General features: G+C 51.0%; 1 protein-coding gene across 3 annotated transcripts in view; it reads right to left on the bottom strand.

Moving 5' to 3' along the window:
* TROAP (trophinin associated protein) overlaps window positions 1-21,878 on the bottom strand; it is a 395,831-nt gene that overhangs the window by 52,215 nt on the left and 321,738 nt on the right. For all 3 annotated transcript variants that reach the window (XM_086964115.1, XM_086964124.1, XM_086964108.1), the window contains one exon: window positions 16,463-16,579. In XM_086964115.1, the coding sequence (XP_086820241.1) occupies window positions 16,463-16,579 (117 nt within the window). The remainder of the gene's footprint in view (window positions 1-16,462; window positions 16,580-21,878) is intronic.

Raw genomic sequence — 21,878 nt, forward strand, 5'->3', positions numbered from 1 at the left:
GAACTTTCCAGAACTTCACCCAGTATCCCAGAATGCATAGCAGGTCCCTCTACTTTCAGTTCTTTTTGAAGGCGAAGCACGCCAGACCTGTCGCATTCCTTATATGACGAAATATCTCCACCGGGGAGGAGGGTGGGCGCTTATGACTATAACAGAGATACCCCTACTACAGAACTGGAGTTACAGGACAGAAACTACTCCTTCTGTAGTAGGGGATCTCTGTGTATAGTCATAATCTAGTGAATAGAATGGCAAGGCCATCCCCACACAAAAGCGGCGGTGGAGAAAGAAAATAACGCCACTACTGTGCGAAAAAATTCCGCAGCGAAGCCTGCCCAACCTGAGCGTCTGCCCTGGCGTCAGTGTCCAGGCAGTAATGCTTAGCAAAGGTATGAACCGACTTCCAAGTGGCTGCCTTGCAGATTTCAGCAATCGGCACGTTACGGAGCAGAGCCGTCGTGGCAGCTTTGCCCCTGGTGGAATGAGCCTTAGGCTTACCTCCTACGGTCTTATTAGCCTTTTGGTAACATAATTGTATGCAGGACACAATCCACCTAGAGATGGACTGCTTAGAGGTAGCAAGACCCGTCCGGACTGATCCATAATTAATAAACAACTGGTGAGACCTACGAATATCTTTGGTTTTATCCAGATAAAATTTCAACACCCTCCTAACATCCAGGGAATGGAGAGACCTTTCCGCTGGAGACGAAGGGTTCTGAAAAAACGTAGGCAAAGTTATTGTCTGGTTGACATGAAAATCAGAAATAACCTTGGGAAGAAATTTAGGGTGAGTACGCATAACAACCGTAGCAGCATGAAACACAGTATAAGGTTCAGTACAACACAACGCCTGAATTTCACTCACCCTGCGGGCCGATGTAATGGCCACGAGGAACGCCGCCTTCCAGGACAGGTGCTGCAACGAAGCCTTATGAATAGATTCAAAAGGCTCCTTCATCAATCTGGACAGCACCACATTCAATTCCCATGAAGGCGAAGGAAGCCTGACAGGAGGGAATACTTTCTTCAATCCTTCCAGAAAATCTTTGATCACAGGGATCTGGAAAAAGGAAGTCTGTGAAGGGCATTTCCTGTAGGCAGTCAATGCAGCAAGATGAACCTTAATGAAATGAACATTAAGGCCAGACTGAGCCAAATGTGAAAGGTAAGGAAGGATGACATCCTCCTTACAGGTCGTAGGGTCATGGTTCTTAGACTGGCACCAGATACAAAACCTCTTCCACTTGTAAGCATATGAAGTTCGAGTGGAAGGCCTTTAGACTCCTTCAGTATGTCCATGCAATCCTCAGGCAGATTCAGATGGCCATATTGCACTATCTCAGGAGCCATGCCGCCAAACTCAAAGACGAGAGGTTGGGGTGTAACATCGGTCCCCCGAACTTCGTGAGAAGGTCCGGCCTGCACAGCAACCGAATGTGAGGAAGGAGAGACCGGTGAAGTAGGTCCGTGAACCACCACTGCCTGGGCCACTCCGGGGCAATGAGTATCATCAGAGCCCTGGACCGGGCCAGCTTGATGAGCACCGCCGGAATCAGAGGAATGGGAGGAAAGGCGTACAGAAAGCTGTTCGTCCAGTTGACCCATAACGCATTCCACAGCGTCCCTTGCTGGTAGTACCTGGAGGCGAAGTCTCTGCACTTGCTGTTTTCGGCGGTGGCGAACAAATCTACGTCTGGAGTTCCCCACCTTGCGAAGACTTCTCCTAGTACTTCGTCGTTTATGACCCCCTCGTGGTTTTCCTGAACCAGCCTGCTCAGCGCGTCTGCCTGAACATTCTGCACACCTGGCAGATGGGTAGCCGTTATCGTCAGTCCTCTGGCTAAGAGCCAGTGCCAGATCGCCTGCGCCTCCTGTGACAGAGTGCGTGATCTCGAGCCCCCCTGCGTGTTGAGGTAATACATCGTGGTGGTATTGTCCGTCTGTACAAGCAGAGAGTTGGTCTGGAAGGACGGAAGAAAGGCCTTCAGTGCCAAGTGAACAGCTCTGAGTTCCAGGAAATTGATGTGATACGTGGCCTCCATCGGTGACCACATTCCTTGAATCTGTAGAGTCCCGGAGTGCGCTCCCCATCCCAGGAGAGAAGCATCCGTCGCGCAGCAGAAACTGCGAGCTGACCGGTGGAATTGCTGGAGGAGGGCTGGTGAACCGAAGACTGTATCCATTGCAAACAATATTCAGCACCCACTTGTCCTGAGTAATTTTTCTCCACTCTGCCAGAAAAAATTGAATGCTTCCCCCTACCGGAGTGGGTAACAGATCCGGGGGAAGTAGGTTCCTAGGGCCTAGACCCAGCCTGGCCCTTGGGCGCCGGAGCCGACTGCAGGCCTCCTCTGCCCTTCTGGCGCTTCTGGAATGGCTTACGGAACTGTTGTTGTTGTTGCGACTGTCCCGAAGCCTGGCCACGTCCTCTGCCTTGCCCACCGAACCGCCGTTGGAACGGGCGGTACGACTTCTTTGTGTCTTTAGGCTTCTCCAGGCCCACAGCCGTGAGCGTTTCGGCCTCCACCTTCATGCGGGCCATCTCATCGTCCGCATGCTTCCCGAAGAGGGTCTCGCCGGAGAATGGTAGGTTGGCCACCCTCTGCTGTGCGTCCGGTTTCAGGGATGTAAGACGGAGCCAGGCGTGACGTCGTTGGTTAACCCCATGGCAAAACCCATGAGCTGCCAACAAGGAAGAGTCCGCTGCAGCACTGATAATCTGGTTAGCCACCAGCATCCCTTCATTCAGCATTTCCTGGAAGTCCTCGCGCTTCTCGCGAGGTAACAGCTCCGCAAACTGCTGGAGGGAGTCCTAGAGGGCGCGGTCGTAGCGTCCCAACAGCGCCGTGGCACTCGCAGCCTTCATGGAGGTAGCCGATGTTCCACACACTTTCCTCCCTGCCGAATCCATCCATCTGGACTCCTTATCCGGGGGAACCGTGGATGACGGGGAGGTGGCATGTTGCTTGCGGGCCGCCGTCACAATTACAGAGTCTGGAGGGGGTTACGCCCTCAGAAAGGCCGGGTCCGAGTCGGGAGCCCGGTACTTCTTCAGCAGCCTCGATTGGAGTCGCCTTCGTCACCGCAGGGGTGAGAAAAAGGGCCATAGCCGGTTCCTCCAGGCCCGGCACCAGAGGCAGGAGAGGACGAGCCAGGTGTTCTTGATGCAATGTCTCAAAAATGACTGAAGTTTTAGGAGTAGGCACAGTCAAGGATATGCCCAACTTCGCAGCGCCCCTTAAAAGGACATCATGGAATGCCACCAGGTCATCAATCGGGGACACCCTCGTGTCCGGTGACTCCGACAAGGTAGGAGAATAGTCCCTGGTACCAGAGGACCTTGTGTGGGAGCGAGATTCGCGCCTCCTATGGCGGCGTCTCGACCGTGTGGACGATCTGTGTCGCGACTTCTCCCTTCTCCCAGAGCGAGAGCGAGACCTGCCAGCCCGTGGCCGCTCAACCGGTTTCCATGGTGGGGTCTTCCTTGGCTCCTCTCGGGGTTTAGGTTTTGGGGTCCCCTTAGGAGGTACAGGCAAAGACGGCAGCGAAGTGGACCTCGGCGGAGGAACCCTCGGCTGCGGGGCGGGCCCATGTGGATGAATTGGAGGCGGTGGGTCGCCTGATGGAAGTGGAGGGTTGGTTGGAGGATCCTCTTTAGGAACAGGTGGAGGTGGCGACCGAGGCCGAGATGGCGTGTACACCTCTGAGCACACCGAGCCCGGTGACCCCTTAGGCGAAGGGGGCTGAGATCCAGCCCCTTCAGCAGGTGATCGCTTCCTCTTGCGCCCTCCACTAGAAGCAGTCTGACTTCTGGGACCAGAATCCCTCTAGCGCCGTTTTGGAGAGGCAGAACGACTCCTAGACGCCGACCTCTTTCTTCTCGACGCTGAGCGTCGCTTTTCTGGCGTCGAACGTCGCCTCCGCGACTCCGGTGTCGAACGCCGCCTCCGCGACGTCGACCTCCTCTTCCTCGACGTCGAACGCCGACCCCTCGACGTCGACCTCTTCCTCCGTGACGTCGTACGCTGCCTCCGCGACATCGAACGTTCCGTCTTCGACGACGAGCGTCGATTCCTTCTTCTCGATGCCCTCGACATCGAGGAGCCCCTCCACGCCGCTGCCTCGACGGCGAGCGCCGATGCTTGTCACTTCGTCTCCGACGTCGATAAGAAGACTCCGATGTCGACGATGACGTCGACGGTGGCTTCGACGGAGACCTCTCCAGGTCCTTCGACGTCGAGCCGTCACGCCGTCTCGACCCGGAGCCCCGGGGAGAAGGGGAACACACCGCCGTCATCCCTCTCGACGTCGTCGATGCAATCGACGTCGACTGAGACCGGGATCGCTTGCTGGACTTCCTGTCTCTGGGGAGCCCCCCAGAGGCCTCGGCAGAGGGAACCTTCCCATCCTGCCCAGACCCACCTGCAGCCTGCAGACGTCTCTCCTCCAGGTCAGAAAGCCTAATCTTCATCCTGTCCCTCAGAGTCCGAGCAGTAAACTGCTGGCAGATGACACAGTCCTCAGGGACATGATCCTCAGGGAGACAGACGATGCAGACATTGTGTGGATCACTCTTGGCCTTCTTCCTCCCACATGCTGGACACTTATCAAAAAGACCAGGCATTTTAGAGCCCTAAAACGCCTGAACCAACACACAAAAGAGAAGGAGAACACCAAGAAAGTAAACTGAAACACTTTTAAAACACAAAAGTGCCAAAATATCCAATAAACCCTTGAAACAAGGGAGAGCTCAATGCCAGGGTCCTGTTAGCAGGAGCCGGAAAAAAGAACTGAAAGTAGAGGGACCTGCTATGCATTCTGGGATACTGGGAGAAGTTCTGGAAAGTTCTCTTAAAGGCACAGTATCCTATTTAAGCCACATAATGGCAGCCTATGGGGCTTGTCTGTCCATGCCTTCCTCTCTATCATTCCAGTGTCTTCAGTGTCTTTTACTGGGGGAGGCAAGTTTCTCTATGGTAGAAACTGGGCAGGCTGTATTATGTGTGGTGTTATTTGGTGGAATTTCTAGTTGAAGTACTGGACAGTGTAGCCTGTGGATATAGGCTGCATTATTTGTCTTTAAATCCTCTCTTAAGTGTCTTTGCAGGTTTCTGCATGATTTGACAACTTAAGAGATTATTTTTGATTGCCGGGGTCCACGCACATGGGCGGGACTATTCACTAGATTATGACTATAAAAGAGATACCCTACTACAGAAGTACATTTATAATTACTTTTGTGGTTCAGTACTGGCTTCTCTCCTGATCACAAGTGAGTAATTGGAATTTCGTCACTTAGCTGATTTTAGATGAATATTTTAAAGTTTCAAAACTCCACACTTAAAAGAAATTTCAGTGAAAACCAGTCAATGTTAGCCTATGGAAGGAAAGTGAGTTATTGGTTTCCAGGTGAGTCCTCAACTGTTGAAGTTAAGGTTCTGGGCATAGACTCAGGGGTTTCCCAGGGTTGGAAAGGTACAGTAGTTATACCCTCAGTGGCACAGGGGCAGCCGGGTGCAGAGAGAGAGTAGGCCCAATACAATCCAATGGCGGGTAGGGGGCCTTCGGTTGGTGGCTGCAAGCAAGCAGGCCACGCGGCTATGGGAGCTGAGCTCCTGGTCACTTACTCAGGGCAAGTGGGGAAGTAGAGTTGGGTAGTAATTGCAACTCCAGGGGCACTCGGGTGGCTGGGTGCAGGGTGCTTTTGAGCCGTCGGGCGCTCATTGTTATCCAATGGGAAAGTTAAAAAGGGAACAAAGGCTGCAGGCTCGTGGACGGAGATTCTTCAGGTGCGATCACCACTTCGAGAGGTAAGTTTGGATCTGGGAGAAGAGGTAGGTACCCCACAGGAAGGCACAGGGAGACGGGGTGTCTTTTGGTGTCGGGAAATCTTACACTCGCCTGGGCGGGGTTGGGGGTCCCTGGTTCTGAGGCTGCAGGCGTCGTCTGGTTCGTCGAGGAGGGTCTTTGGACACTTGACTTCGGTTTCCAGTCGCCGGGGGGACATCCTCATGGTCTTGGATCACTCTGGCACGGGCTTGGCTCGGTGGGTGCAGAGTGGGCTGGATTTGCAGTTCCTGGCTGGCACCAGGGGTGTTCCTGTTGGAGCAGAGCCTCTGCTCATGGGAGTCCCAGTCTTGTCGAGGGTCAAGGCAGGCAGGTCCTCCGGATTTTCCAAGGTTGCTGTCTGCAGGAGTCGCAGGGATTTATAAGGAGCAGGTTCCTGGATCGTCAGGCCAGTAGGGCTGGGGCCAAGTCAGTTGGTGTCATCCTGTTAGCAGCTGCACGGCGGGTCTTCTTCTTGATCTTCTTTCTTGTTTTTCTTATCAGGATCTAATGAAGGAAGTTTCAGGGTGCCCCTTAATACTAAATTCAGGGTCCCTGTCCTGGGGTGGGTACACGCACTAGCCTGCTCCTCTCCTGTGAGAGGGGAGCAGGAGCCTAGCTGGGATTGGGCAGAGCTCCCCATCTTCAAGATGGCCGGAGCCCGGGGTTGTGCTTCACCTCGCCTCTCCCACCTGAGGGGTGGAGTTGGCACAGGCTGGCACACCCCCCTTCCTGACGTAGGGTTTCCCACCAGAGTGGGGGTCAGAACTGTTGGGGGCCAGTTGCTGAGTACAGCAAGTGGTCTGGAGAAGTTCACAAGGGCGGAATGCCTTTGAAGATTCCCCTGCCCATCCTGGGGGAGGAGGCTTGGCACCTTGTCCCAGGATGTGTATTGTTGCAGGCCCAGGAGAGCAGGGGCTCTCCACCCAGGGGTCCAGCAACATGTCTGCTGTGTGGCAGTCTAGGCAGCCTCTCAGACAAGACGTGGACTGCAGGTTCGGTTTCAGGGGGCATTTCTAAGAAGCCCTCTGTAGTGCATTTTACATTAAATCCCACACTGTCATCAGTGTGGGTTTAATGTGCTGAGAAATTTGATATCAAACTTGTCAGCCTTCAGTGTAGCCATTATGGTGCTGTGGAGTTTGTAATGACAACCTCCCAACACCATATACTCTTAATAACATCACTGCACACAGTGCCCAGGAATGGCCCTGGGTACTGTAGGGGGCACAGGGCTCATGCACCTGTGCCCACACCACTGGGATAGGGTCCCGCTATAGGGGTGGCTGATGTATGCCAGGGCAGTGGGGTTGTGGGCATGGCACACAGGGATGTGTGCCATGTCGATTCTTTGTTTAGTTCTGCACCAGGACACTCAGCCTGCCAAGGCAGTGTGTGTGTTTCAGGGTACAGGGCCCCAAGGGTGGCACAATAAGTGCTGCAGCCCTTAGGGGTCTTCTCTGGTCACAATGCCCTGGGTACCTAGGGTACCATTTACTAGGGGCTGACTTTTGGCCAGAGATGCCAATTGGGGTTAGGCTTTAGCACAGTATTTAGGGAAGAAACAGGCCCTGGGTACCTGATTGGCAGGAACCCAGGGCACACCAAGGAAAAGGGCATCAGGTATCAGGCAAAAAGTGGGGGGGTACTGCAACAGAAACTCACTTTCTCACACCCAGCCTTCACCAACAGGAGAAGCAAGGGTAAAACGAAGCAGGCAAAAACACCTCAAGCCCAGTCAACGTACCAGGGACCTCCAGCAGAAGCCCCAAGGTACAGACAACACAAAGGAAGAAGAGCCACCTACAGACTCCAAGGAGAAGAGGCAGAAGCACAGCAAAGTCCTCCACCAGGAAACATATCCAGTGACGAGGGCAGCTGAGCCCATCACAGCCTGAAGACAAGACAGAACGGCGCCTCGGCAACAAGGCAGGCAGAAGAATAAGAACGTACGCTCACAATGGCCCCGCAGGACAGAAGCAGTAGCGCCAGGGCCCACGCCAAGGCTTCCGGCCACAAAACAGAAGAGCAGGCGGGGCAGCCAGCCATTGACAACGCTACAAAACTAAACGCCCGGACCACGTCGGGCTCAGAACAAGGGCAAGGCCAGTAAACCATCCTGAATGACCACTAAAGGGGACCGCCCCCGACAGAACTGATCCACGAAGCAGTGTGATCAGCTGGAAGAGAAGAGGAGAAACAATTAGGACGGACTAGGGCGTCAACACAGGAAACGGCAGGCAAAGGACAAAACACCGCGGCACAACGCTGTAGACGGCCAAGCCATGCCCCAGTAAGGGCCAAAGACCCCACCATTGTAATACAGCCACACCAGGAAGGGCGACAAACCCACAAGGAGGAGTCCACACTCTCCCCACGTAAGACAGGGCTAAACAATAGCTACATGTACCCCACATAGGGTAGGACACGTCCCAAGAAAGCTTGGGAACCACTCTTAGGGAAAAAATAATCCTGAATCAGAGGACAAAATCATAGACCTGAGGCAGAAACCACAGAAGGCTTAGTAATCAGCCAGAAAGTACAGGCGTAGCAACAAAGGGGGCTGGACCAGCAGCCAACTGAAGAGCGGGGCCAACCAAGGACCCCAAGGGCACAGTAACCCTCACAGAAAGTGTTACATCCACTCCAAAAACCAAATACCAGGAGCAAGAGGGATAAGACTCCCACCAAGTCCCGGAGAATCAGCAAACCAACTTACTGAGGAGGAGGACGGAGCCCTGCAAAAAGACGCTGAATGGCGGGAGTCTGCATGAGTATTAAACAGCTGAACCCCGTCAAAAGGGAGGTCGACCAGACGCTCACTAATATTTTCAGGAAAACCAGCATCGCGTAGCCAAGCATGGCGACAGAGAGCCACAGAAGTGGCCAATAGCATTGGCAACATACAAAGCTGCACGAAGAATAAACGCGGCCAACTCCCTACCATCCAACAAATGGCCCCGCAGATCAGCACAGGCATCCTCATGAGAGACATGAGAAAGAAGGGACTCCACAGAATCCCACAGACTAGAAGTAGCCCTGAAGGTAAGCTTCAAAAGGAAGGAACAACTCCTGTCCACCTGAACCCTGGTGGAGAATCTCCAAGAGGTTGTCTGTAGGAAATGGTGTGACAAGTTCACCCATCCTCTAAAAAGCAGCAGCCATGGAAATAGCCCGAACAAAGGCAACACTCCCCTCGGTAGTGAGCCGCGGATGTGAAAGCAATTCCTCGTGGGTGACGGTTGCAGACTGAGCCGCCCATCCCCAAGTCCAGGGGAAAGCGGTCAGCCACGGCATAGAGGAGGATCCACAGAGGAATGAGGGACCTGAGGGGCCTTAGAGGAAGGTAGAGAGGCCGGTGGAGAAACCAGCCGCTAGCCACACAAAGAAGGGTTCGAGGATTTTGGCCGTGGGGACGGCGAAGAGCCAGCCCTGGAAGATACCGGTGAAAAGGCAACTACACGCACCCTGTCTCCGGGGAGGAACACTCCAACAGATGACGGGCTTCAGGAGACTAAGGGATCTCAGGAGACTAATCCAGAACCCGGATCCGGCGCGGCTCTGTGGAGTCCACCATCGGCGCCTGATCAGCGTCGACCGGCGCCGGAATGGGCCTCCGTGGCGCCAGGCCAACTCCTGCCACCACGTGCTCTCCAGGAGAATGGGGTGAGGCTGACTCCGGACCAGCGAAGGCGTGGCGCCGAAAAGGCACCGGCTTCGCCTCGGACAGGGCAGCCGTCCGCGCCGAGGACCGAGAGGGACTCGGGAAGGCTCCCCAGGCCCCGGCCTCCACCCACGACTCCACCGGAGCCGGGGAGGAAGGCTCCTGGCACCGAAACAGCACCAGCTCGACCTCTGGTGAGGGAGCTGCATGCTCAGAGAACCGAGGAGGGCTCGGGGGCAAGCCCGGAGTCCCGGTGATCACCTGCGACGCCACAGGGAGCCCCGTAGGGATTTGTGGCGAGGCAGGGACGCTAGGTGCCGAAGAGGGGATCCCAGAAGGACCACGCCCGACAATGCCACTCTCCTACAACCTGAAGCTGAAATCTTCGGTGCGGGCCGGAGCCCCCGGCGACTCCGCTGAAGTCCCCGGGCAAGGCAAGGGATCCGTGGACGTCTCAGGAGGTGGAGGAAAGGCCAAAGAAGCCTGCAGAGCCGCAGCGTACGCCGTCACTTGGGCCCTAGTCACCTCCGTGCCGGGAAACGCCGGTTAGGGAGGAGACAGGCGGGGGCGCACCTCCTGTGGGGAGACGGGCCCGCCGCAGAAGGAGGACAGAGTCACGGAGACAAACTGAAGGACCTACCAGCTGGTGACCAACGCCCAAGGGCCTGCAGTGAAAGACTATGTCGCAGACGAAACCGGCAACTCCTTGCTTCCGAGGTAGGGGACAGACGCTGGGACACACCGTCATGGACAAGCGCGTAGACAGCAACTTTATCCGGCGCTCCCGCCGTGACTTAGCCTTAAGGTGCTGGCAGGCGTTGCAGCTCTCAGAGTCGTGGTGCTCACCCAGGCACCACATGCAAATTGGGTGAGGGTCCGTTGCCGACATGGGACGCGCACTTGAGGTACAGGTCTTGAAGCCCTAAGACATTCGCACACTGTTCCAATAACACCAAAGTGTGACAAAGTAGAGAAGGCCTAAAAAACAGTCCAGGACACAATCCGGATCCGCGTTGCACGCGGAAAGAGAAAAAACTGACGTAGGCGCGCCAGGGTGGGACTTATGTATCCTCGCTGACGCCACAAACGCGGACGATGTCAGGGCGGAGTCACGTGGTGCCGTCCCCGCGGCGCGCAGGGATGCAGTGGCAGAAAAGTTTTCTGGGTCCAGTCTCACGCCTGGGGGTAATTCTACATTAAGGAATTTGCGGCTAGTTGTCTCTATCAGATAGTGCTGTCTGCTCTTGCCCTAGCCAGCACATGCAGACACTCCTGCGGGATCTTTAAATGTTTAAATTCCTGGAACTCAGGAGTCAAGCTGATAATTTTAGAGAGCTGGGGTTCGGATGACATACTTGTTCCTGGTTCATCGTCACAAGGGACGGAAATGGTTTGAGATGGATCAGAGGCTTGACAGAGTAGGTGAAGTTCTGTGTACCAATGTTGGGGAGGACAGGCTGGAGCTCTTAGAATTATTTTGAAGGCTTCTTTTTAGTACTCGAGGAAGGAGAGGAATGGGGGGAAAAGCGTAAGCAAATACGCCGGGCCAAGCAATTGAAAAGGCATTCCCCCATGAACCCTGATGGTGACGCCAACGTCCTGCATTTTGCGTTGTCTGGTGTTGCAAACAGGTCTATTTTCGGCATGCCCCATTGGAGGAACATTTTTTCGAGAGTGCGTTGATCCAGTTCCAACTCGTGGCAGGTTGTATTTAGTCTGCTCAACGTATCTGCTATGATGTTCTGCTTTCCCGGAACGTACTCCGATGTTATATGCACTTTGTGTTGAATGGCCCAGCGCCAGATAAGCTGGGCTTCCTGAGAGAGCAGGAGAGGTCTTGTTCCTCCTGGTTTGTTCAGGGAGTGCATTGTCGCGGTATTGTCTGTTCTGACAAGCACCGACGCATTTTGTATTCTTGGCAGGAGCACTTGGAGCGCCAGAAAAAAACTGCTCCCAACTCGAGAAGATTGATATCAAGATCTAGGTGGGAGGGTGGCCATTTTCCGCTGACTTAAAAGTCTTGAAGGAAAGCCCCCAGCCTTCTAGAGATGCATCTGTTGTGATCACAAGAGGAGCAGCCTGTGACAGGAACAGCAAACCCCGAGATAACTGGTGAGGTTGCATCCATCAGTCTAGAGCCACAATCATGGGAGGGGTGATTTGGATCAGATCGTCGAATGTGCCCTCTATCTGCACCACTTTTTTGTTTAAAGCTTCCTAAAGAGGACGCATGTGGAGACGACTATGAGGGGAATACAGGAAAATATCATCCCTAGGAGGGATTTGTAAAGGCGTATGGAAAGAAACCTTTTTTGAACCTGTTTTGCCAAGGATATTAGTCTTTGTTGCCTCTCCAATGTGGGATAAGCCTTGCTTTTGATGCTGTCCAGGATAGTGCCTGTAAAGACCAGTCGACGGGATGATTGCAGAATGAATTTTTCTACATTTAAAGTGAGGCCTAATCACCTGAAAAGTTGCATACAGGGTTTGGTAGATGTCCTTGTTGCTTTGTAAGTGGGGGCCTTCATAAACCAGTGGTCGAGGTAAGGAAACATATGATTAGGTTGCAGCAGATATGCTGCAACTAGCGCTAGGCACTTTGTGAAAATGCGGGGAGCTGATTTTAGTCCGAAAGGTAGGACGTGGATTTCATAGTGCCTGCCTGCCACCGGGAATCTTAGAAATTTCTTGTGTTTTTGGTGTATGGGTATATGAAAATATGTGTCCTGGAGGTCCAGAGACGACATGTAATAATTTCCATTGAGGAGATGTAACATCTTGAATAGAGATCATGTGGAACAATTGTTTTTTGAGGAATTTGTTTAGGTTCCTTAAATCCAAGATCGGTCTCCACTTCTTTACCTTCTTGTGAATGAAGAAGAAACTGGAGTAGAAACCTTCTCTTTTGTTTTGGGGAACTTGTTCTATTGCTCCTTTTTGCAGCATGTTCGTAACTTCCATCTTTAAGAGATGTAAGCTTTTTTGAAAAAGTGGTAGAGGTGTTGGTGGAAGAATCTTTATAAATTCCAAAGAGTGGCCGAATTGGATTAGATGTAGAACCCATTGGTCCAAGGGTATTTCCATCCACTGCTGAAAATAATTATATTTTGCCGTCCACCTAGGTTGGAATAGGCGGAGCGGAGGCCACAGCTGGGAGAAGTCATTGGTGGAGACCGGGTGTCCTTGCCCTGGTGTCCTGATTTACCTCTGAAGGAAGCCTTGTTGTTGTCTTGTGGTTGTCAGTGAGTAAATTGTGGCCTGTACTGTCGAGCCGAGAAAGAATCGGCTCGGTAGCGAAACTGTTGGTAGCCTCCTCTGTAAGATTGGTGCCCTTTTCCTAAGGAGCCATGAAAAGGCATGCTCCTGTACTGTGAGGTACCTAAAGACTTAGCTGTCTGTCATTATTAATAGCTTGTAAAGCTTCATTAACATGGCTGCCAAATAACTCTTCTCCGTTATAAGGTAGGTCTAGTATTTTTGTTTGTACCTTAGGACTGAATGAAGTGGCTTTCAGCCAAGGACGCCTCAGGACGGGCGCTCCAGCGATTTGCAGGAAACCAGTGGACGCCACATCCATAGCGCAGTTTATTATTTCTGAGGCGGACCGCTCGCCTTCCAGTAGGATTTTCTTAGCCTACTCCTTGTCTTTTGGTGGAAGATGCCAAATCCAACCACATTTGCCTATTATAACAGCAGAGTAAAGCCAGAGAATTTGAAGGTCGTACTGTTAAGGCTGACCTAGTCAAAAAACGCTTTCCAATGTTGCAGAGTCTTCTACCCTCTTTATCGGGTTGTGAAGTCAGAGGGGCTGAAAGATCTTAAATCGTCCCTGCGCTGCTTGCGAGATCACCAAATCTGGTTTTGGATGACCTATTAAGCAAGCAGGAACGGTATCTGAAGCTTTGTATTTTTTGTCAAGCGTTGCTAGATTTTGCATGATAATCAGTCCCTCCTTCCAAATATAATCAATTATAGGAATGGAATGGAATGGAATGAGATTTTTAAAGCGCATGGCTGCCCAAGAGCGTCCCAGCGCTGACATAAAATCCAGGAAATCAGGTCAGGCGGAAGCGAGAAGAAGGTCAAGGGAACAGCCACGTCTTCAAGGATTTACGGAAGGACAGAAGGTTAGGTTGGGCGCGGAGGTCCAGTGGGAGAACATTCCACATTTTGGACGCCTGATAGGAAAACCGCCGGTCTCCGGAGCGTGCTTTCTTAATCCTAGGCATTTGAGTGAGGTGGACATAGGAGGATCGGAGGGTTCTGGTCGTGATATAAGGAGTCACGAGATCTTTAAGGATAGGCGGGGCATTTCCATGTAGGATTTTATGAGTTAAGCACATGGCCTTAAACTGCACCCTTTGCTCCACGGGAAGCCAGTGGAGTGCTCTGATCGCCGGTTTGGCAGAGCAACGATTTTTTGTGCCCGTGAGGATCCGGGCGGCCGCATTATGTACCACCTGCAGCTTGGCTATAACTTTTTTAGGTGAACCGAGATATAGGGCATTGCCGTAATCCAGTCTAGACAGGATGAGGCCCTGTAGGAGTCGTTTTTTTGACTGGAAAGGAAGCAGGGGGAGAATCTTGCGGGTGGTACGCAGTAGGCCAAAGCATGTTCCAGCTGTTTTTCTGGCCTGGGTGTTAAGGGTTAGGTTATGATCCAACCAGATCCCCAAGCTTTTGATGTCAGTTTTGGGGATTGGGGGGGGCCATACTCGGGGGCCATAGAGACTCCGGACGATAATGGGAGTGATTACCCATTATCATTATCTCAGTTTTCTCCCCATTGAGTTTTAAATGGGAGGCGTTCATCCAACTGACTATGTCCCCCAGGCAGGAGTGCAGATCAATGGTGGGGTTATCTGGCTGGCTGAGGGAAACAACCAGCTGGGTGTCGTCCGCGTAGGTCAGAAGTTTAATACCGTACGGGACGACAATTTTTTCCAGGGGCGACATATACACGTTGAAGAGCGTTGGGCTCAATGGAGATGAAATCACCCTCCGCCACCTGGAACGAGCGGTTGTGGAGATAGGATTTGAGCCAGAAAGGGCGGATCCTGAAATACCAAGAATTTCAAGCCGCTACGCCAGGATGCTATGGTTGACGGTGTCGAATGCCGCGCTAAGATCCAGGAGGATCACTGCCACTGATCCTCCTGCATCTATGATCTTCCTGGCCTCTTCGACAACCGCCACCATCGCTGTTCTGTGCCCTGTGCCCTGGCCCGGGCGAAAACCGGTCTGAGATGTTTTGAGCAGATCATTGGTTTCCAAATAATTTGATAGCTGCGAATTGATATATTTTTCAGCAATCTTGCTGATGCCAGGGAGGAGGGAGATCGGCCTGAAGTTAGCCAGATTACCGGGGTCTAGGTTGGGTTTTTTGATTAGGGCTTTCACTACCGCCTTCTTCCAGCTAGAGGGAACCATTCCATTTTCGATGGAGGCGTTTATTAGGTTCACCATTGGTGTTAAGATAGTAGGGGCAACCTGTTTCAGATGTCTGACTGGTGCTGGGTCATGCGGAGATCCGCTTTTGAGGGATTGAAGAATGGGCCCTAGAGTTTCTGCACTGATTGAGGAAAACCTGATTAATTCTATATCCCTGTTCTGGCACTGCAGAGAATTGGAGGGAGAAGGGTCCGCAGGGGGAAGAGGGGGGAGGTGTTGAAGAATGTTTTGTATTTTCAGGTCGAAGAATGTGGCTAGTTCGTTACAGTGATCGTCCGAGAGATTGTGCGTAACTGAAGGTACTGGAGTCTTTAAAAGTTTTTTCGCAATCAAAAACGTTTCTCTGGACGAAAAGGCTGCCTCGCTAATTTTTTCATTGAAAAGGGATATTTGAGCGTTTTTTAAAGCCTTTTTATAATTGAGGATAGTCCGCCTGTAATCATTTTTGCTATTAAGATTGAAGTCTTTCCTCCATACTCTTTCCGCTCTCTTACAGATTTTTTTTAAGAGGCGTACCTCATGGGTGAACCATGGAGATGTAGCTTTTTTCCTCGGTTTCCGATGTTTTTTTTTGGGGAGGACAGTATCTAAGGATTTAGTGACCCAGGATGAGAACGCCACGTCTGTCAGATAAGGGTTCAAACTGGGATGTGGTCTGGTGTCCTCAAGAGCTTGTTTCCATTTGTCATAATCTAGTTTCGCCCAAGGACAGGATGGTCTACCAGATGCTTGGGTGGGGGGAGAAGTGGACTGAATACGCCAACTAAAAGACACTGGTTAACAATAATTCCTACAGGGCTTAAAACAGGTCGCTTTCGGGGGTGATTTTCACTTGCACACTGAATAATTTGAGCTAAATGTCACTAAGAGACCAGAGAGAACTCCGTATCGATGTCTGGTGGGAAAGAAAGGACGGACTTCAACACCCAGGAATGATACCAATATAGATTTTGCATGTCAATTTCTGGAGCAGAACAGCATCAGTGCGGAGTGGCACCACCCCACCTACCGGTACACATAGGTAATGCGGAAATGTTTCCACATCCAGTCGGACACCCGGGGAATATTTAAAAAGTGAGGTCTCTGCAGCTAGAATTCTCTTTCAGAATTTGAGTTTTAATTACATTTTATTCCCCTTTAACTGAACTACAAGTTGGTCTCTCCAGAATTTGTATTGCATATATATTTTCAGGCTGCATACCTTGCTTCCAGTAAGATCCCTTTCCCAGCGGCAGGGAAGAGGTTACTGCATAATTAACTATGAGATACTAAGACTGGGGAGAATGCAAGCAATAGGGGAAGTTTCAAGCAAATTTAAAGATTTAGCAGCCTACTCCACAACAGGGAAATGTTTCAAACGTCTCTCCCCGTACTATAGCTAGCTTAGCTCATTCAAGTCGAAAGTGAAAAATTCATTGTGAGCACTTACACAGCGGAGGATTGTCCACACCAACCAAAATGTGTAGGTTTGAGCAAACAGGGGGATGAGCACAGTCCAAAGAGGAATATGGTTCTTACCTGCAAATGAGCCATGCCTTTGAGGAGGAGTGCCTTTCCTTTTTCAGAATCACCGTCAAGATCCTGGCAAGTATTGTAGGTTTCAGAATCCAAACACAGACGGATAGCGACTTTTTCCTGTGAACAGAAACAGCAAACAGGCAAGAAGGAATTGAGGTGGGGAGGGGGAAGTAGACCGGTTAAATTATCCACATATTCAATACTAGTAAAACACTTTATTTTGTCTATAACCTCACAGACATTAATACTTCTGGGAATGTTACACAGTGTATTCAGCACAAAAGCTGGCATTACCACATTTATTATGCTTTTGAGTAATTTTTCTGGCTCCATACACTTCACATGGCTCAAAGAGCTCTTGGCTGAGGGTATTCTACCATGGTTTTATTCATGAATTTAGAAATTGTTTTCTGAAATCTTTTAAAAGATGTGGAAAGCAGCCTGCTGATGGAAAATGATGACTTTCTGAATTCTGGTCAAAAGATCGGGTGAGAGAGCGAGCTGAGCAGAGCTCAGAGTAGTCCCTGCTGCCTGAAACCAAGCGCAGAAAATCTGGCAGTTGGAGCCTCTTAGAGTTGGAACCCTGAGCCCCTCTCTACCGGATTGACTGGACCTCTGGACATAAAAATGCTAAACTACAGACGTTTCCTAGTCAGACGCAGAAAAATAATTCAACCATCTCCTTCTATGAAAGGTCCAACGCCGAGGAACTTTCAATTTCTAAAGAAGGAACAGAAACAGATACGCTTCCACTTGTGTAGATTCCCCATGGTTGCATTATTGTAAGCTTGTTTAGCCTTAAAGTGAGGTGCAAATGATTTGTTTGTAAATCATGCATTCTTAAAACTGTATCTTAGGTACATTATAGAATTGCCTTTCCACCTAGAAGGCAACTTTACAAAATTGATTGCAAGGCTTGAAAATGAATAGTTTCTTACCTGTTGGTGTAGTTTTGCAGCTTGAAGATCTTTCTGGATTCACTATGCTGTGCATTATTCCGCGGTCTAGTGGTAAGGGCCAGAATCGTAGTCTTTTCTTTCTTTTTTTTCGTCGCCCAGGTGGGCGTCGACGTCCCACCTTTCGGTGTACTTCCTGTGACATTGGCACGATTCCTGCGGAAGCTCCCACCTTTGGGCGCCATCTTCGGATTCTTTTTTCTTTTTGCGAATCCTTTGGCAATGTTCAAGTAAGGGATTCATCCGCTAAGTCCTTCAAGGGGTCTGTTTTTGTATTGTCATTGTATTACCACCTGCTTCTCCAGCCTCATCTTTCTGGCGGAGGTGGGGGGTTAGCTAGTGAATCCAGAAAGATCTTCAAGCTGTGCATAGACTTTGTAGCGGTTTATTATGCTTGTGGCGACTGGGTGGAAGATGAGCGTTGGTTGTTGAATATATGTTGAAGCACTTTCTGTCCTACTTGTGCTTCCTTGTTCATTTGTATATCCACACAGTAGTGCTTAGTGAACGTGTGCATTGAAGCCCATGTTGCCGCCAGGCATATGTCCTGAATGGGTGTGTTAGCCAGGAAGGCTATCGTTGCTCCTTTCTTCCTAGTAGAGTGGGCCTGCGCCCCTTCTGCTAGTTCTTGGTCTTGTGGCAGAATTGTATCGTTTGTGCGATCCATCCTGCAATGGTTCCCTTTGTTACTGGTTTACCCAGGGAACTGGTTGCGAAGGACACAAAGAACTGTGCTCCTTTTGATTCTTTCTATGTAGTGCATTACTACCCATCTAGCGTCCAGAGTGTGCAGTGCCCTCTCTGCGCTTGTGGTCGGTTTCTGAAAGAAACTTGGTATTTGAACCGTCTGGTTGATGTGGAACCTAGACACCACCTTTGGCATAAATTGTGGGTCAGTTCTCATCACCACCCTATCATTGTGTATTTGGATGTAGGCTTCTTGCAGCGTCAGCGCCTGTAGTTTGCTCAACCTGCGCAGCGGGGTGATTGCCACCAGGAAGGCTGTTTTCATTGTCAACATTTGTAGGGAGGCCTAATGAATGGGCTCAAAAGGAGCTTTCAGGAGTTCTGTTAGGACTAAGTTAAGGTTCCAAGCCGGTGGCGGCATCCTCTTTGGTGGTGCGATCCTCTTTGCCCCTTCCAGGAATCTCTTTACTACCTGTGATGTAAAGAAACACTTCCCTGTTTCTCCTCTCGTGTATGTTACAATCGCTGCTAGGTGTACTCTAAGCGAGGATGAACTTAGTTTTGCCTTCAGCAGGTGTATGAGATACCTTAGCAACATTGATTCTCTTGTCATCTTCTTGTGTAGCTTCTTTCTGCTGCACCATAGAGTAAACCTCTTCCATTTTGCCACATAGCACCTTCGTGTGCTAGGTCTCCTTGCCTCTCGTAGTACCCGTAGGGTGCTCTCAGGTAATTTCAGGTGCGCAAACTACGTCTTCAGGAGCCACGCTGCTAGGCTGAGTTTCTCTGGTTTTGGGTGTAGTACTTCTGCGTTTTGCATGGAGAGTAAGTCTTTCCTTTTCCAGAACTTATGGGGAGCGCCTTGTGCCATTTCCACAATCGGAGTACCAGGTCTGCCTGGCCTACTGGGGTGCCACCAGGATCAGAGCCATGTTGCTGGTTCTGCACTTGTTTAGTACTCTGTGTATCAGGGGTATTGGGGGAATAGCGTAGGCAGATGTCTTTGACCAGCTTATCCATAGGGCATTCCCCAGATATCCTTCCCCTGGCTGCCTGGATGCGAAGTTTCGGCATTTTGCATTGTGGCGTGTTGCAAACAGGTCTATTGTCAGTGTTCCCCGCCTTCTGAATAGCTTCTGCGTTTCCTGTGTATTGTGCTCCCACTTCTGGGATGCCAATGTCTGTCTGCTGAGCCAGTCTGCTTCCACATTGTCCTTCCCTGGTAGGTGTATGGCTAGCAGGTCTATTTTTAGTGGGATGGCCCATCTCCATTTCTCCTGTGCTAGGTTCGATAGCGGGGCTGACTGTTCCTCCCTGCTTGTTGATGTAGAACATAGTTGTCGAGTTGTCTGTTTGGATCAACACCCTCTGGTTGTACAGTTTTTTCTGGAAGGCTTTCAGGGCGAGGAACACTGTCTTTAGTTCCAAGTAGTTGATGTGTTTGACCGCATCCGCTGGAGTCCACAGGCCCCTCACCCTGAGCTTGCTCATGTGGGCTCCCCATCCCTTCTAGGATGAGTCTGTGGTGATGGTCACCGTTGGGGTTGGTGGTGTTAAAGGTTTCCCCTCTGTTATGTTTTCCTTGTTCCACCACGTCATCTCCTCCTGCACTCCTGTAGCTTGTGACCATTTTTCTTGCACCATTCCTGGAATGGTCCACCAGTGTACTTGTCACACGCTGTGCGTGTTCTATGCATGTCGTGTGAACTTGCCTTTATTAGCCAGTCGTCCAGGTAAGGGTATACATATACTCCTTCCCTCCTTAGGTGCGCTGCCACTGCTGCAAGGCACTTTGTGAAGACCCTTGGTGCAGATTTTAGTCTGAATGCTAGGGCTGTGAACTGGTAGCGATCTTTGTTGATGGTAAATCTCAATAGATGCTTGTGCTGCCTGTTCATTGGGATGTGCGGGTAGGCATCTTTGAGGTCTATGGTGGCTATGAAGTCTGTCTCCTATCTGAGGAATGACCTCTTGTAGGGACGTCATCTTGAACTTTTGTGTCTTTATGTACTTGTTTAGGAACCTTAGGTCCAGGATGGGTCTCAGTGTTTCGTCCACCTTTGGTACCAGGAAGTAGGTTGAGTACACTCCCTTGTTCCTTTCTCAGTATGGTACTGGTTCGATGGCCTCCTTTTGGAGGAGTTCCTTTGCTTCCTTTTGAAGTAGCTCTAGCTCTTTTCCTGACAGCGCCCTTCTTTTTGGTTTCCTGTTTGGCGGTGTCTTTTCCAGTTCTATGCAGTATCCGAACTGTATGATGTTGAGTATCCATTTGTCTGTGATTATCTTCTTCCACTCCCAGAAGAAATGACTTAGCCTGCCTCCTACTGGTGTTACATGTTTGTTGATGTTCTGGCCGTGTAACCCTGTATTGGTCTTGTTGTGCTCCACCCTGGGAGGAGTTTTGTGGGTGGGCACGTATTGCGTGACGGAGTCACTTAGAGGTGGGTTGTTGGCCCCCTCTTATTTTGTCCACGTCCGTTCGCCCTCCCGCAAAAGGACTGTACCCTTTGCTGGTAGAGCCAGGTTTGTTTTTGGAGTCCTTGTTGTGTTTGGCTGTCTCCCTGGTGGGACTGTTGGAAGGTCTGGTGTGACGTTCCTGGCTGGTTTCCCCCTCTTCCGTTCGGTCTCCGCGAAGGAGTACCCCTTTTCGTCCCCCTGAATTGTAAGGCCCCCATGGACCTTGCAGTTTCGTTTTCTTTTTTGAGCTGGGTGAGTTTTTCATCCACCGGTGCCCCTAACAGTGTCTCCCCATTGAACGGGGCGTTTAGAATGTTGTGCTGCACCTCTGGTTTGAAGCCTGAGATCCTGAGCCAGGCCTACCTTCTCTCCATGATTCCCAACATCATCAGCCAGTTGGACGCGTCGGCTCCATGCAGGGCTGTTTTGAGGCAAGAATTTTCCACATTTTTCCCTTCTTCCACAAGATGTGAAGATCTTTGTTGGTACTTGTCTGGAAGGTGCTTGAGCAGCTGTCCGATCTCGTCCAGAATTTGGTACTGGTGCCTGTTCAGCAGGGCGTTAAGAGTTTGCTATGCGCCAGTGCATGGCTGCATTTCTTTCTATCTTCCTCCCCGTTAGGTCCATCCTCCTGCTTTCCTTGTCTGGTGGTGGCCCTGATGTTGTTGGCACATTTGCCCTTTTCCTGGCGGTCGCCGCAATAATGGAGTCCGCCGTAACTGATCCTCAGATGTAGGGAGGATCCTTAGAGGAGTGTTTATACTTCTTCTCCGTCCTCGGGGTCACGGACCTGCATGTTGGCGGTTCCTTGAACGCCTCTTTCCCCTGGGCCATGACACTCTCAAGCATGGGGAGTTACTGGCTCCTAGTTTGTGTGGGGAGCATAGTCTCCAAGAGGAAGTCTGCTTTCGGTTTTTCCTCATCTAGCTTGACTACAAAAGCTGTTGCTTCGTTCTTTGTAACCATATTGTAGGCCCCAATGTCATCTGGCGGCGAAGGCCTCGAAGGGTACGTGTCTACGGCATCTTCAGGGCTTTCGGTGTCTAGGTCCTGCCACTCCAGGTCCGGTGCCCACTAGGATGTTGAGCCGAGGATCGTCCGCTGATCGTCGACGCCCTCCTCCTCGAAGTAGAAGGCTTCTTCCTCTGGATGGTCCTGGGTCTCGGGACTTTTCGGCGGCTCTTCGGCCTCTAAGTCCTCCTCCTCTTCTAATTCGACTATCACAGTCTTTGGCTTCGACGGAATCTCGAACCTCTTCAACTTGTCTTCGAACTCCTTTCTTTGTAGGATGTTATCCATTTCGACTTCGAGCCGTC

This window comes from Lissotriton vulgaris, chromosome 1_1 (assembly GCF_964263255.1).
Source record: "Lissotriton vulgaris chromosome 1_1, aLisVul1.2, whole genome shotgun sequence".
Taxonomy (NCBI): Eukaryota; Metazoa; Chordata; class Amphibia; order Caudata; family Salamandridae; genus Lissotriton; species Lissotriton vulgaris.